Source organism: Channa argus, chromosome 18 (genome assembly GCF_033026475.1).
Source record: "Channa argus isolate prfri chromosome 18, Channa argus male v1.0, whole genome shotgun sequence".
NCBI lineage: Eukaryota > Metazoa > Chordata > Actinopteri > Anabantiformes > Channidae > Channa > Channa argus.
In genome coordinates this window covers 6085237-6099984 of record NC_090214.1, presented here as the reverse complement: position 1 = coordinate 6099984, position 14748 = coordinate 6085237, and the positions used below count along the sequence as shown (strand labels likewise).

General features: G+C 40.6%; 1 protein-coding gene across 7 annotated transcripts in view; it reads right to left on the bottom strand.

Moving 5' to 3' along the window:
• The window catches only part of garnl3 (GTPase activating Rap/RanGAP domain like 3), a 65789-nt gene that overhangs the window by 39761 nt on the left and 11280 nt on the right, over nt 1-14748 (bottom strand). For 5 of the 7 annotated variants that reach the window (XM_067483599.1, XM_067483597.1, XM_067483600.1 and 2 more), the window contains exon 2: nt 4334-4403. In XM_067483599.1, the coding sequence (XP_067339700.1) occupies nt 4334-4403 (70 nt within the window). Of the gene's footprint in view, nt 1-4063; nt 4112-4333; nt 4404-11826; nt 12147-14748 lie in introns of those variants that run through there. The other 2 variants (XM_067483596.1, XM_067483598.1) reach the window with 2 other exon arrangements.

Here is a 14748-nt window from a genome sequence, read left to right as displayed (position 1 = left end):
CAATTGGCACAGACTGACGCCCTTTTATAGAGCCACCTATGTAGACAGACAGCCATGCACACTCACACCCCACACACAATTGACCTAACTACAACAACTGTGGGAGGATTGACTAGAAAAAATGCAAATTACAACATCCTCAACCCAGTGACAACCAGGATCTGTAAAAGAAATTAAAGATCAAGTAACATCATGTAACAAGGTCATGTAACATTTGGGGGAAAAAAAGAAAAAGAAAAAGCACAATCTTTCTTTTCTGAATAAGGTTCATCAGTCCTGAACCTTGAGTGTGGTCAGTAAGTTGCGACAGGAAATGTTAACTCAGTTAGCAACCTTTTGATATGTGCTTTCATTTCTGAGGCCATTTTGTTAACTTTATGACTTTTGCTACTCGTACACTATAAAGTAGCGTATCACATATTCACAATTGACCCTATGAAGGAATTTTTATCTGCTATTGTCTTGTAATTTGCTAAATGTGGCTACAGCGGCTGCTGTTCAGTAGCAGCTACATAGTCACACTCTACTGTCAGAAAACACAAAAACACATGCTGTCACACACAGTGAGACGCAAAACAAACTGAGAGTGGGAATAAATTTCGTGTGACAGTGGAGTCAAAAACCTCTGAGGCGGTGACAGTTACACTGGTGGGCAGGTGGGAGTGGAGCCGTCTGCTCACCAGTCACTGTGCAAGACTGACAGCTAACCTCTCAACATAGTGTCCTCCAATCACACACACATGCACACACACTAATTCTAACAGCAGTCTCAGTCGCAGCCATCGCTTTGCATCACTGCGGCACATCAAACTGCACAGAGCTGAGACAAATGCACATGCCTACACAAAGAACGAAATCTGTGTGTCGGAATTTTGGGACTTATCCTTTATATTCCCAACACTCTTTTTGTGTTTTCGTACACCACAGAGCTTCTGAGACGGCAAGCGCCCACCTATCGCCTATCTGTCACCGCCTTCATCTCTCAGCCTCAAATAAAGACAATTCAATTCACTGGAAAAACACCACCGCACTCTGCAAGCTGCCGTGTCAGGATGAAACAGGTTTAATTGTTGATGGCTTCGGCTTTAGTGCACAACACACAATTAAGCCTTTGAATGTGGACTGAGGAGTTGTCACTGCATTAAATGACAAGACGGTGGCAGTTGCCTTTGTGTGTGTGTGTGATGTTTGCATCTATCCAAGAATGCAGATGCCATCATGGAGTGTGTGTTTCCTTATTTATGTGGATGAATGACTGTGTGTGTGTGTGTGTGTGTGTGTGTGTGTGTGTGTGTGTGTGTGTGTGTGTGTGTGTGTGTGTGTGTGTGCTGGCACAAAGGTTAATAAAAACCTCTCATGCGCTGACTGGAGTGACTTGGGCATGTAATATGGGGTGATGGCCAGTGAAACAGCAGCAGGGTATTGATTTTCATCTGTCCTTATTTAGCTAATTAAACCTTCATACTTTGTTTTGCACTTTTTATCACTCTCGCCTCTATTCAGGAGAACATATCCAACAAAATCCTATGATTCAATATGTTTTGATGTGATGAGGCAGCGTGGACATGACTATTCCACTACACCCTGGGGCTCTAAAACTCCTGAAGACCTTTGTAAGCCAAAATATAAAGAAATTCAGATCATCCAGAAATATGTCCTGTAGTTAAAAGGTGGCACAAGCAATTCAAAGATATTCAGAGGGTCCAATTTAGATAAATGATCTTTGATGGGTGGCTTGTACAATCGAACTGCCCTTTTTTGTGACTAATGAAGTATTTTGAATCGTACTCATTCAGCTGTAAATCTTTCAGGTCGGCTGTTTTGCACTGTGCATTTTCTAAATATTTCCCCAGGAATTATTATTTTTAAACATAAAGAGATTACTTCTGGTATTGTGCAATCTAAAAATCGTTAATTGTGATATTACTAAGAGACAAAATATTAAAATATAGCAAATAAATAGGAATATGGTTTCCTCTAACAGAACGGTGTCCTAGTAGTTTGGAAAAAAAATCCAGACCTTTGTACCAGTATATAACATGTTTGAAACATATAATTGGACATTTAAACTATAAAAAAAAAAACATTAGCACTGGAGCTACACTACACTTCACTTGTCTCTTCAGTTTAACCTCTAATAAACTGTAACTACGATTCAGTAAAAAGATGTGGGTGTAGTAGTTCCAGTTAATAATGCACCATCACTCTGCCCAAATCCTTTTCCCTGCAATCAAAAGTTTTATTATTAAACTGGGAATCAACTCTGCTGGATTCTGCTCAGCTCATACTAACATCACGCCAAAGACACAAAACATGAGGCCAAAGTATTTCCATGAAGGAGTGTTTGCTGCCTTGGAACAGGTTGCCAACATGGATTTATCATATATCAAAATCCTGAGTATTCTAGAGAAAGACTTGTCTCACTTGCTAATTGCACAATTCTTTTCAGGGAATGTCAGGTGCTAATATTTTGCCCACTTCATGTTGAACAGACACACAGACCATTATCAAACAGAGTCCCTGCTGTCAACAAAAGCAGCGGTTTGCTGGCTAAGTACCTGAAAAACTCTTTTCTGACTTTTGCACAAGCCTCCCCAGGAGACATGCAGCTTTAAACAGTTGGAGCTCCAGACTTTGCAAAAACACTTTCCCTTGTATGCTCACGAAAGCAATTACGTTTCTTTTTCCACACAAACATGAAGATTTTGCTTCACTGCATCGTATAGGGACTAGCTGCGTTACAATAATTGCTAAAATGTAAACTTGGCATCAGCTTTTCCTCTCTGAGGTTATTTCTGAAGATCAACATGGGTTTATAAAGCCCTGCCATTAATTTTCCATTATATTCACACTCAGCCTCTTCAAGAATTGTCATGTTTTAAAAACAGACTAATTTGTGCAATTATCAGAGTTATCTCACAAAGAAAACTAACGCAGATCAAGTGGAGGAACTGGAAGGCATTATGAGAGTTATGAGATCAGAGTGGGGAGGAGAGATAGTGGAAATCTCCAGGACAATGCAGATCAGATCCACAACATGACAGATGCACAGGTTATGTTAACACCTCACAATGTCTTCAACTGCTATAGGTATTTTGCGATGCATGAAATGTCGATTGTTTTCACTACTGACTTACCATCGGATAAGATCAGATCGAAAAGTAATATGTCAATTAATACAAGTTACTTTTGAAGTAATAAGTTAAGTAATAATATTAACTTTTAACAGAGTAATGAGCCTAACACTAACAAATAAAAAAAAAGAATGAGAACTCATTGTTTGTTGTGCCCAACAGGGGGAAACAACACAATTCTTCCCCCCCCTTTTTTTTAATCAAACATCGATCTGTTTGAAATCTTTCATTTATTTTAGCTTCTAATCAAGGAATCCATTTATTTCAATATTAATACCTAAAACCATAACTAGGGTTAGAGTGGTGCATTTGGAACACATCTGCAGTGGTTGTTCATAATCTACAGTTTTGCCGAAATTTTACATTCAAAGTGTAGCAGCGTAGAGGAGTCATAGGTGAGGAGACACTACTCACACAGCATGTGAAGTGCAAGAGACTCACGCTGCTCTTAATAGTGAGTTTTTTAGTAACATTATCCTGGTTCACACTGGCCACAGTGTTGAATAATGCTCTGTCTTTGCCTACAATACACCCAGCAGCATAGTGTTTAGTGTAAGTCTGCTAGTATTGATAGGCAGCATGTGGTTTCTCCTCAACACTAATCTGCCACACACGTGGTGTGCAACACTCGTGGACAAACCCACAGTATGTCTGCTGTAGGAAGTACGATCGTACAGCAAAACCCTAGGACTTCCTGTGCCTGTGGGTTATCGGGATATACAGACTCAGCTCACAGTGGAGGGATGTACGCTCTCTCTCTCTCACACACACACACCCACACACCCACACACACACACACTGCCACAAAGCCACCATGACTCAACAGCTTAGTAATCAACCGAAAATACACACACTATGACATTATGACACACACCAGCAGTGTCAAAACAAAACCAATAAACTTTGGAGGCTGAGCAGGTGGCAGAGACCTGCATCACCACAAGTGGAGCATCCAGTGTCATCCATGCTGGCAAAGCACATCGCTGGACCACACCCAGTACGTCATGACTCATCAGTCCCCCCTCTGTTGTCCTCACATGCCAACAGAAAAGAGAAGAAGGCAGCACAAGAGAGAGACAAAAAGGGAGGGGAGACCAAGAAGACAAGAAGCAGTATGAGGGGAAGGTGGATGAGGAGACAGTCACGCTCAGACACAAAGAGAGCAACAAGCAGATGAATGAATCGTGGGTGGGACTCACCAGCTCGACCGAACCATAGTGTTTCCTGCTGAAGTCTCCACGCCTGCAGCCCAAGTCCTCTGAGGCAGAGCTGCAACACAAACACATGGTCAAAGACGTGGCCCGCTTAGCCTCCCATCACACCACACAAACATTCAGCACATATACTGTGACATTACAGAACTGGCATCTGCAGAATCTGCTTTTCATAAAGCTCTTTCTCTCACTCTGCGTTCTTGTTCATTGCCACTTTGTTCACACTGTGTTCTTTCTCTCACTCTCTGTCCTCTTTTCTTTGTCTTCCCTTCTCTTCCCCTTGCCTTCTCTTCCCTTGTTTCTGGTAGTGTGGCAGGGCTGCCGGTGGCATAGTGACTGGGCAGGGGCGGCGGTCAAGCAAGTTCTGGTTGAGATGTGGATCTTGATTGAATTAGACCAGAGTGATAGATGGAGACTGGCGAGAGCTCACTGCTGGTCGAATAGTCAACATGAGAGCAAAATTTTAAAATCTTGGGACATAAAAAAGATGTCATTTTAAAGTTTTTTAAACTTATGAAGTCACACTAACTGAGACATTATCACTTGTTAGAAAAACAGATAATTCTTAAAGTACTTAATGCAGCTTTCTTGAAGACCGTAAATTGTTGTTTTGACATGTGCATATTAAATAAAATTCATAAATCCTGTCAATTACTGAAATGTAGGTATATTTGTATTTCTTTTACCTTTGGCCAGAGCCAGCCTAGCTTTTTCCCCGGTTCCAGTCCTAATGCTAATCTCAGTTATCTGTCGCCCGACTGTAATTTTTATTAATAGACAGACATTGGTTTTAATCTTCTCATCTAGGCCAGAAAATCAGGGTTGCAGTAGAACTGGAGCCTATCCTGGCTGTCAGTGGACGAGAGACATGCTACACCCCGGACAGGTCACCGTCTCATTGCCAGCACCGGGAAACATACATAAAAACACAACCATTCACACTCAAATTTAGACCTACAGGCAATTTAGAGAACCAGTTAACCTAACATGCGTGTGTTTGGACTGTGGGAGAAAACCAAATACGACAAAAAGGGGATTCTAGCTGGGGACCTTTTAGCTGTGAAGCAAACGCACTAACTATTTCACCAGCGTGCTGCCCAAAATCCTATTTCTATAAAGAAAAACTGCTCATTTAAAGCACACCAACAAAACTAGTGAACATTAGGGAGCAGCTATGCAGGTATCATTGTTTGCACTACTTGCATAGTTTGTGTTGCTCTGGAGAATTTAAATGTTAGCCACGGGTGGGTGTTCCTCATTTTCCACAATGTAAAGAACCCACAGTAACATTAAAAGAGGCAATGGGATCGCGTAAGAGAAATGACAGATGCAGGTATTTATCGCCGCCACCTGTTGTTTTTGTGAAAACGGTCCACTGTTACTGTTAGGATTTAAAGCTGCTGCTAAGATCATCTGGTACAGTCCCATGTCAAACTGTGGAAGAACATCTTGTGTATGCGTAGCAATAATTTCTGACAACATGCCCAACTGACGCTCCAAAACAACACAGTCTAAGTGCGCCAAGTTGCGTAGGCGTATGTGTAGTTAAAGCCAGGATATCTGAGGCCCTAAACTTGCTCTTTAATACAGATAAATGTCCACGGGAACTGTTTCGTCCATCTGGTCTAATGTATTTATAAATGTAGGTCAGTCATGATGTGATCAAAGTCCATGTGATCAACAAGGCTCAGTCTAGCAGCACTGAACAGTAGCCATGTATCACACCATAACTTCTGTCATGATGATTATATTTCCATTGATCCACCCCGACCCAAGCTGAAGAATCACTGGATAGCATTGTAAAAAGCCTGGAATGCAAAAATTCACCAGAAAGAGCAAGCTGGGCTATAATACTAAAACAATCAATTCATTTGTCTACACAGGCAGCAGTATGTTCATAGCTCCCTTTTCATAGCATTTGATTTCTTTGGAACAATGTCTGAAGGAGCTGGTTAAATCCTATTAGAAATGAAACCATTAGAGAAGGACGATCATTGCCAAGAGGAAGTGACAAGGTATGCCAAAGCCATTTCTCACCCAAAATCAAGAAAATGATGTTAGTTTAGGTGAAGAGTGAGGAGGTATAAAGGAGGAGGTATATGATCTGATGATGACACTACATGAAAGATTAAAGGAGGTATACAAGCATCATGCAAACACACAGATGCTGTTGCAAGGTAACACTTCACACATGCTGTCAAATTATTCCTTCACAAGCTCACATTTGGAAAGCAAGAGCAGAAACGAGACCTCACACCTCGCTGTGCATCAGAAGGCGGCCAGCATCGCATAGTACGTGACTGTCATGACAGACTTTAGTGTGAGTTACAACCATTTGGTTGTGACACAGCAGCTGCATGAAAACTGAGGTTACAGCTCATTACTACAGTTTGTTAGCTGGTGGTATATTGAGCCTTGAGTAGCACAAGCAAAATGAGTGTTTGGATGTAATAAATATTCATAGTTTATTGTATCTTTCCCAAATGTCTTTCTTTCTTGTTTCTTGTTCTTTTTCATACTATACTGATCCTGAAAGTCAGTGTGTTTAATGGCCTAGATTTAATTATTCGTACAAGGTGGAAGTTGGGTGCAAAAGTTTGCATCCCTTTATTTTGAAATGTCACAAAGAGTAAAACAAAGATTTTTTTTTTTACCAACATAATATTTAATGCAAATTCATTGAGCACAATTGTTCCTTCATCAGAAATGAATTAAAATTAATTTTTCATTAGTTCATCAAGCGTGATGTGAATTGTAAACATCAATGCTGTATTTGGTCTAAATTGCATCTTTCTCATCAAACATCCAAGCAAAGATTTTACCACAGTCACACACACCTCAAGTTAAAATTTGGGTGGCCAACGTCTTAGGACTGTAATAACTGCTGGATAGATCCACAGCCCCAAAGGATGGGCCTTGATAACTCTTCATACCCTGTGATGTTTTACCTGCTGCCATCAACACATCAACTTTACTTTCAGCTTCAACTGTATGTTCCTTAGTGCAATTTAGCAAATGGTGTTATGTTAACATAACAACAATTATGCTGAGGAGTACAGTAAACATCATGCTGACATTTAGCTCAAAGCACATCTGCAATACTCTCTATTGATATTTGATGCACACACACACACACACAATGAGAAACAACTATAGACTGCCTGGAAAAAGGGGCACAAGGCTGACACGTTTAACTGCAGCCAGAACATGAGCGAATCGACAAAGACAATATTGCATGAAGTATATATCATACATAGGGGGCACTTTAAAAGGCCCCTTAAGCGACATCAGCACAGGGCTAGATTGGATTAAAGCCTCACCAAAGAATTACAATGTTTCTTCTACTTGTCTTTTCTTTTCTCATATTCATCCTGTTACTGATCCAATAGCGTCACCAATTACTAAAGCAACCTAGCAGCACAATTAAGTTACATATTAGTCAACCTGCGCTCTCTAAAATCAGCTGACAGTGGCCGACCCACTGCATAAATGCTACAATCTGTCCGTCTGTCCACCTGATCCAGATGTTTCAGTCGGGTTGCTTTTGAACAAATGAGACTGCCATGATGACAGGAAGTGTGATTCATAACACATAACACAGGCCTGTTCTTGCTGCTCATTGATGGCGTAGATTCTCGGCTTCGATGCCTGTACTTTAGGTGAGTAAACAAATAATTAAAGTAAATCTAAGTTATTATTCTGCAATAAGAGACAAAAGAAATACAGTACATAAAGTCTGATTCAATCCAGTCTTCCGTGTTTTTAACACTGTGGTCAGTGTGGTTCTTAATTTACTGTAATGCATCTAACATAACTGATTTTTATGTTAATGGCTCATAGTCTGACTTTGTGCACCTATGACTAATTATTATACCTCTGACAGCTGCTTCACATCCAGTTCAACTCTGCTCATAGCAATATTTTCATAAAAGCACAAATGAATTATAAAAATAAGTTAAGGAACTATAGCAACGGAGCTGGGTTTCCTTATAAAGTTTGTATTTTCCTTGTAGTCTAATATTAGAGGATCCTGTGCGTCGGAAATTCTCTCTCCTCTTTCTTCTCCTGAAGTGCATTAACGTTTTTTATTTTAAAACTGGAGGTCTGAACATGGAATAAGCTTTAATGCTGCTACTGGCCTCTCGAACCCCAACCCTTATCTCACTAGCAATCCTGTCAGTGCACTGATCTTTAGGCTACAATATTATTAATGCATATGGTAGTGTTCTCGACTACATATACATGCAATATACTCTGGGCGTATACGATACTTTAAACTGATTAAATGCCATGCCATAGACCACATATATTAAATGTATTTTTTCCTTGCACCACCATTTAATAATGCAGCCCCATCTAGCCCCACCAAGAAAAACCTTCTGGTGCTGCCGATGGAAAGCCAAGTCAGTGGAACTACACACATAATGTCTTTTTCTACCTTTATAAAATAGTTAACTGAAGTCCAAGACATTTTTGTATTTCTTCTGCAACGTAGCCCTACACTTCACCACATTACCCAGAAACTTGCTACTATGGCTCCAGGAATCTACAAGATACAGCACGGAATTAGCGGGATTTCGTGTACCTGATGTTTGCACGTACAGTATCTGTATGACTGTTTGCATGCTGATATGACCTGCATGCTTTCTGCTTCCTCAGTCTCCCTGGACCACATCCCCCACTCCTCTTCTGTCTCCCTCAAACTCTTCCTTCTTTGGTCAGGTTTCTCTCTCTCTCTCTCTCTCTCTCTGCAGAGAATATGAAGGCAGCGTGGAGACTTAATACATAATGTACACTAAAGTTTAAAGGATGCATTATAGAGTGAATTCCTCTTTGTTTCCTTGCTCACTCTTGCTGCCTGCTTGCCTCCTTTACAGTACATACTGGAACCGAGGGAGGGGTTGCTATTTTTCCTACTCTGCACCTTTTCTCTAAGTGAGGGTTGTGATAAGGACTGTGCATTGAAGGGGACTTGGCACAATGTGTGCACACAAGTTTTGTTTTTTCAAAGCCTCAACACACGGCTTTATAATGCACGAAGCAAAAGTGTTTTTTTGTTTTTTTAAATAAGAGGTATTTTAACACATGTAGGAGGTGTAGCCAGTGGTGAAATGTACGTAGTTGGTTTCTGTTAGAACAAGCAGAGAAGCAACATAAAAGTTACTGACACCTATAAAAGAGAGACTTGAGTCTGATGAGCAACATAGACCTATAAACACAGATGTGGTGGTACGACGTACAGGAGAAGATATATTTTAATTTCAAATACCCTACTGGTTGTTATCAGTCTTAGTCCACAAGGTTTACTTGATCCAAAATATATTTAAACAATTTCTTAATTCTAAAATAATTTAATAACCACTTTATTGTTCCCAAAGGACAAGTGTCATTATATTTGTTACATTATTAATGGTTCCTATAGCAGCAATTGGACACATTTTTAATCTTTCATGTAGTGTCATCATCAGATCAGATTTGACTAAGCATCATATTTAGGATGGGTTATGGCAAAATACTTGCTCATGACATTCCCATTCCCATTTGAGTTCAGTGCTCATTAGCAAACGCTTGCCTCCTAACATATACAACATGATAAATATTAGCCCATAGGTGTGAACATTAGCAAATTAGGATCGTGAGTGGACACATTTTAGCATGTTTAAACTACTGTAAGTACAGCTTACACTCGTGACATGCTGCATAACATATATTTGAAAAACAACCCGGTTCTAACCATTGTCCTCCATTCAGAGCTGCCCATGTGTTTGGACATCACAACTTCAGACCAAACAGTTAAGCGATTCACTTTCCAGCAACAACAGCCAAAGAAAAATTAAAGCTTGGACCAAAGACAAATAGCTCTGATACAGAATAGATGAAATTGATATTGATATCCATTGCTAGGACTGGTCCTAGCAATGGAGGACAGTGGTCTGAACATTTATTATTGCATGACTCTGTAAACTGTAAAATCTATTGCGTAAAGTGAATCTTTTTGACTTTGTGTTTGGTGCATTTGGCTTTTCTTTCAAAGACCTTGATGCTAAGAGGCTCAGAAGCAATACCGCAGTGACAATGAAACACATAAAAAGGCCCATCAGCTGGTGCAAAACCTTCCAACAATGTGTGTCTCTTACTTACTGTACATCCACATATGGCATCTTACATCTACCAATCTAAATATAGTAATAATCAAAACAGCAACTGGCTGTTTTATGTACCAGTTTGTGAGAATTGCTGCAACGATGAGAGTATAAACTGTTGAATAATACAAAGGATTTAACGTGATTCATTTTTCTACCATGTGTAACCTATACCCGGTTCAGTTTGGGAACTTTGGTGAATTGTGGGATTAACTGTTTTATTGTTTTTTTTTTTTTATTTAATTTGAATTTATCTGATACATGCACCAAGACTTGTGCATGATAATCTTGTTATTTTTGAGCAATAAAAAATACAGTTTCAGATGTTGATTATTGTGCTAAATGCACAGTACACATAAACACTAAACTATTTTACACATTGTCAAACAAAAATAGTAGATTATTCGTAATAAAAGAGGTGAAATTGAAAAGAGCCGTGATCTACAAGGAAAAACATAAAATATAAAATGACAGCAATATAAAACGCCATCAGAGCTTTTCGTAATAAAAGCAAATAAAAACAATTCTAATTCTTAGTCTTTGGCACTTTCAGCACAACTGTTGCAACGGGAAAAGAAAGTCTGAATGTTCACTGCATGATCTTTGTGTGTAAGTGTCTCTGCAGCCCTAAGCTCTGCAAGCTGGTAAAGAGCTGCTGCATAGGTGGCATTTTCAGATCCATCCACAGTGAGAGGCTGGAACTGAGCTACTACAGAGCAGCCTTGGACTAAATCTGAAGTCACTGCACAGTTTAAGCCAGATGTTTGCCTTTATTGTGGCCACACACGTTATTCTGGCTCTGTCACATACTGCCAGAGCTGCACGCACCTCCACCTTGAACTGAAAGGCGTGTCGTCAATAATTCATAATTTTGCATACAGTAACGTCTGTCCCCGCAGAAATAAAGACGGCTCATTTAACAGGAAAGGGCGAAGCGATTTGGTTTACAGTTTTAGAAGAGTGGCAGCAAAAGCAGTATAAGCAGTCTTTTGAAGAGCGCCAATACTTCCACACTGGAGACTTGTGGATTCAGCGGCGCTCAAGTTTGCCGGCCAACCCAGCGTAAATTGGAAAACATCAATAAATTATGCACTTTAAACACAACTACACAGCCTCATAACGCGACCCATCGAGTCGGTGAACATTATTAGCCGACCTAGGGCAGTAACGAGGCACTTTACGCACCAACAAACGCTTTGTACACAGGTGATTTCGGGTTTGATCAATTTGCAAGTGCTGCAGTGATACAACCGGGCGACGACAGCGAAATGCGTTTAGCCGATTAGAGGCGGCGTGAACACACAAATACAGGTAAGAGTAGGATCCGGTTTTTACCGATGATTGAAAGTCAACAGTTTGCTGGACGCTGGATCCACGCTGTTCATGTCCCCATTCGATGTCAGTCCAACGGACAAGGCGACAACAGCAAACCGGCGTATTTCTCCCTCTGCCTATTTCTCCCCTCGCTGAGAGCGCAGGAGCATCACTGCGGCGCAAACTCTGACAACAGCTGATCCAAACCCGGTTGGTGGCCGGACTCCTTCTGGCTCTTGGCTTTGCGCGTAACTACTCACAGCATGATGATGATGATGAAGCGAAACGTCTCTGCCATAGGTCCTGTGTGCTTACTGTGTGATCTCCCTCCCTCCCTCTCGCTCTCTCTCTCTCTCACACACATACACAACACGCACGCATCAGTGGTACGTTTCAAGTCACCACACTTTTTTGCTTGAGGCTACGCAGAGCAAAAGGCACCATTCAGAACAGATTATACTTGTCGTTTTTCCTTTGAGTTGCAGTTACATCACCGTCAATTATGCGAAGCTTCCCTACACTTACAGTATCCTGGGGCGCACACTGATGCAAGGGTGCAGCACGGAGGCTGAGGTTCGCATCAGATCATCCGGGGAGAGAAAAGATAAACATGCACTTAAGATTTTCCTGCTCTCAATATCATATATTGTAAGTCTTGAGAAGAAAAAGCACAGAATACAGTTATGCATTCTCCAGTGTCAGTTTGTTATGTTAAGGTGAAATATACCAGCTGAATGAATAAACAAATCGCAATGTTACCGCATGTGCTTTTCAGTCTATAGTGGGCTTATAAGGTTTAATAAATATCTCCAATATTAGACTAAATCAATAAGTAATGCAAAACACACCAGCTATGAGCCTTTAATAAGAACACATTTGGTATTGACAGTTTGAGAAAATGTTGAGAAGGCTCATATGAAATACGTGTAAATCATCCAAAACTATTACGACATTCCACTTTCTAATAAAATATCCGAAGTTGTACATCTTAGTAAACAGTTTACAAAGATGTTTTAATTCATCAGGACTGTGGCTGTAAGTTTTACCACATTGTTAATGAACTGATTTCCACTCAAACCTGGCAACCCCAATTTGCTTTTTCCATTCGTTACAGAAATAACTTATCCTTTTGTTTGCTTGGCCCCTCAGATCTTCACCAATCAATCTCTGCTGTTTGTCTACCCACAAGCCCACTGAAGAACCGGCCACGGCCGTGATGAGGCCACAGCCTCCATCCTCTTCTCTCTAACTCTTGATCTCTCAGCTTTTTCCGCTGAGGTTTACCTTTTTACAGTGCCTCTGTCAATCTCTTATTTACGACTATGTGGACCAGGACACACAGCATCTATCTGTACACATGCACGTAGGTGTTTGTCACAGCACTGTCATTTTTATTAAAAGAACTGGGTGATGACATGCTACAACACGTTTACTCCTGTGGTTCAGCACTTTTCTACCTTATTGTTACCAAAAGGCACTCATAATCACACACACACACACACACACACACACAAATGTAGGAGCTGATAGATGTATGAAGATGGCCTACACTCCTGGGTAGCAACTAAGTTAGGGTTCAGTGCCTTGCTCAAGGACACTTTGACATGTACGAGGAGGAGGAGCCGGGGATCAAACCAACAATCCTGGGACACACACACTAAGCCAATATTTTGTTGACATTAGTATCACTTCCTCATTGTTTGAAAACCCAGATAAATCCCATACTGTATATTAATGATAGAAAAAATAAAATTTAGAAAATTTAAATATGAAATGTTGTTTTGTCTTTTCTTTTTGACACATTAAAGCCTGAAACTGAGATGTTTTGATGAGGAGACACATTGGAGTAGCTCCCTGGTTGTGGACAGTTAGACCCCAGGGTTGCTTTACTTCCTGTTTGACATCTTATGTGCAAACTCCAATTACAGAATCTAAATTGTGTTTATTTGGCATTTTGGAGAATTAGCATCCAGAAACATCAGTCACACCCACATTCATTGTATTTAACCATGTTCTGCAGCTAAATTCTTGGGGATTTGTAGAAATAGCAACGTAACATATTTAAGGATTTGAGCTCTCAGATAGGGAAAAAAAGGAAAAAGCACATATGGAAAATACATAAGGAAATCGGAGGAATTGGGAAAACACGACAAGGATTCTTTCACTTGATTCTGTAGAAACACACACACACACAGAGACACACACAGACACACACAATAGCAGGTGACATATGAGCGGAGGCAAATCTGATACCCTCACAATAGCCACAGCTTGTCTCTCACGCTCAGCATACGCACATACACACACACACACACACCACACGAGAGTGGAAGAATGCTCGGCTCAGGCTACAAGGCACTCAGCTGCACATCAATTTTTAATCAGTAGAAACCCCCCTCTGTGGCATGCCACACCACAGGAAAACACCAGAAGTTACACACACACACAGGCACATACACATTGCCAGCTCCCTCTCTCTTTATGAATGTGTCTACCTTTAAAAATAGCTCATGTTGAAATACAGCTGTAATCTGCTAAAGCCTGAAGAAAAAGAAAACGTTTTCAAAGGAGACCACTAAAATAAAGCCCCAGTTGTCTCACGTCGGCATCAAGTTACAAACAACAGACCCGAGATACCTGAACACCCCCACCTCTAATAAGAGCCCTGAGGCCAATCAGTCACAGAAACAGGGACACAAACAGGGACATTCATACGTGTTGCATAAACACCCTCCATTTACACATTCTGGTCTTTGCATAAGGGCTTCTGATTTTATTAACGATTGCTTGTGAAGCCTTTGAGTAACAAGGAAAGTTCAAATGAGGAAGAATTCCTGTTCAAAGAGCAGCCTGTTGATGTGACCTAGAAGCCACTAACCTGAATACATAACAAAGCTGATATAAGAGAAGAAGCTTGTGTAATATGACAACAGTCTGCTCCGG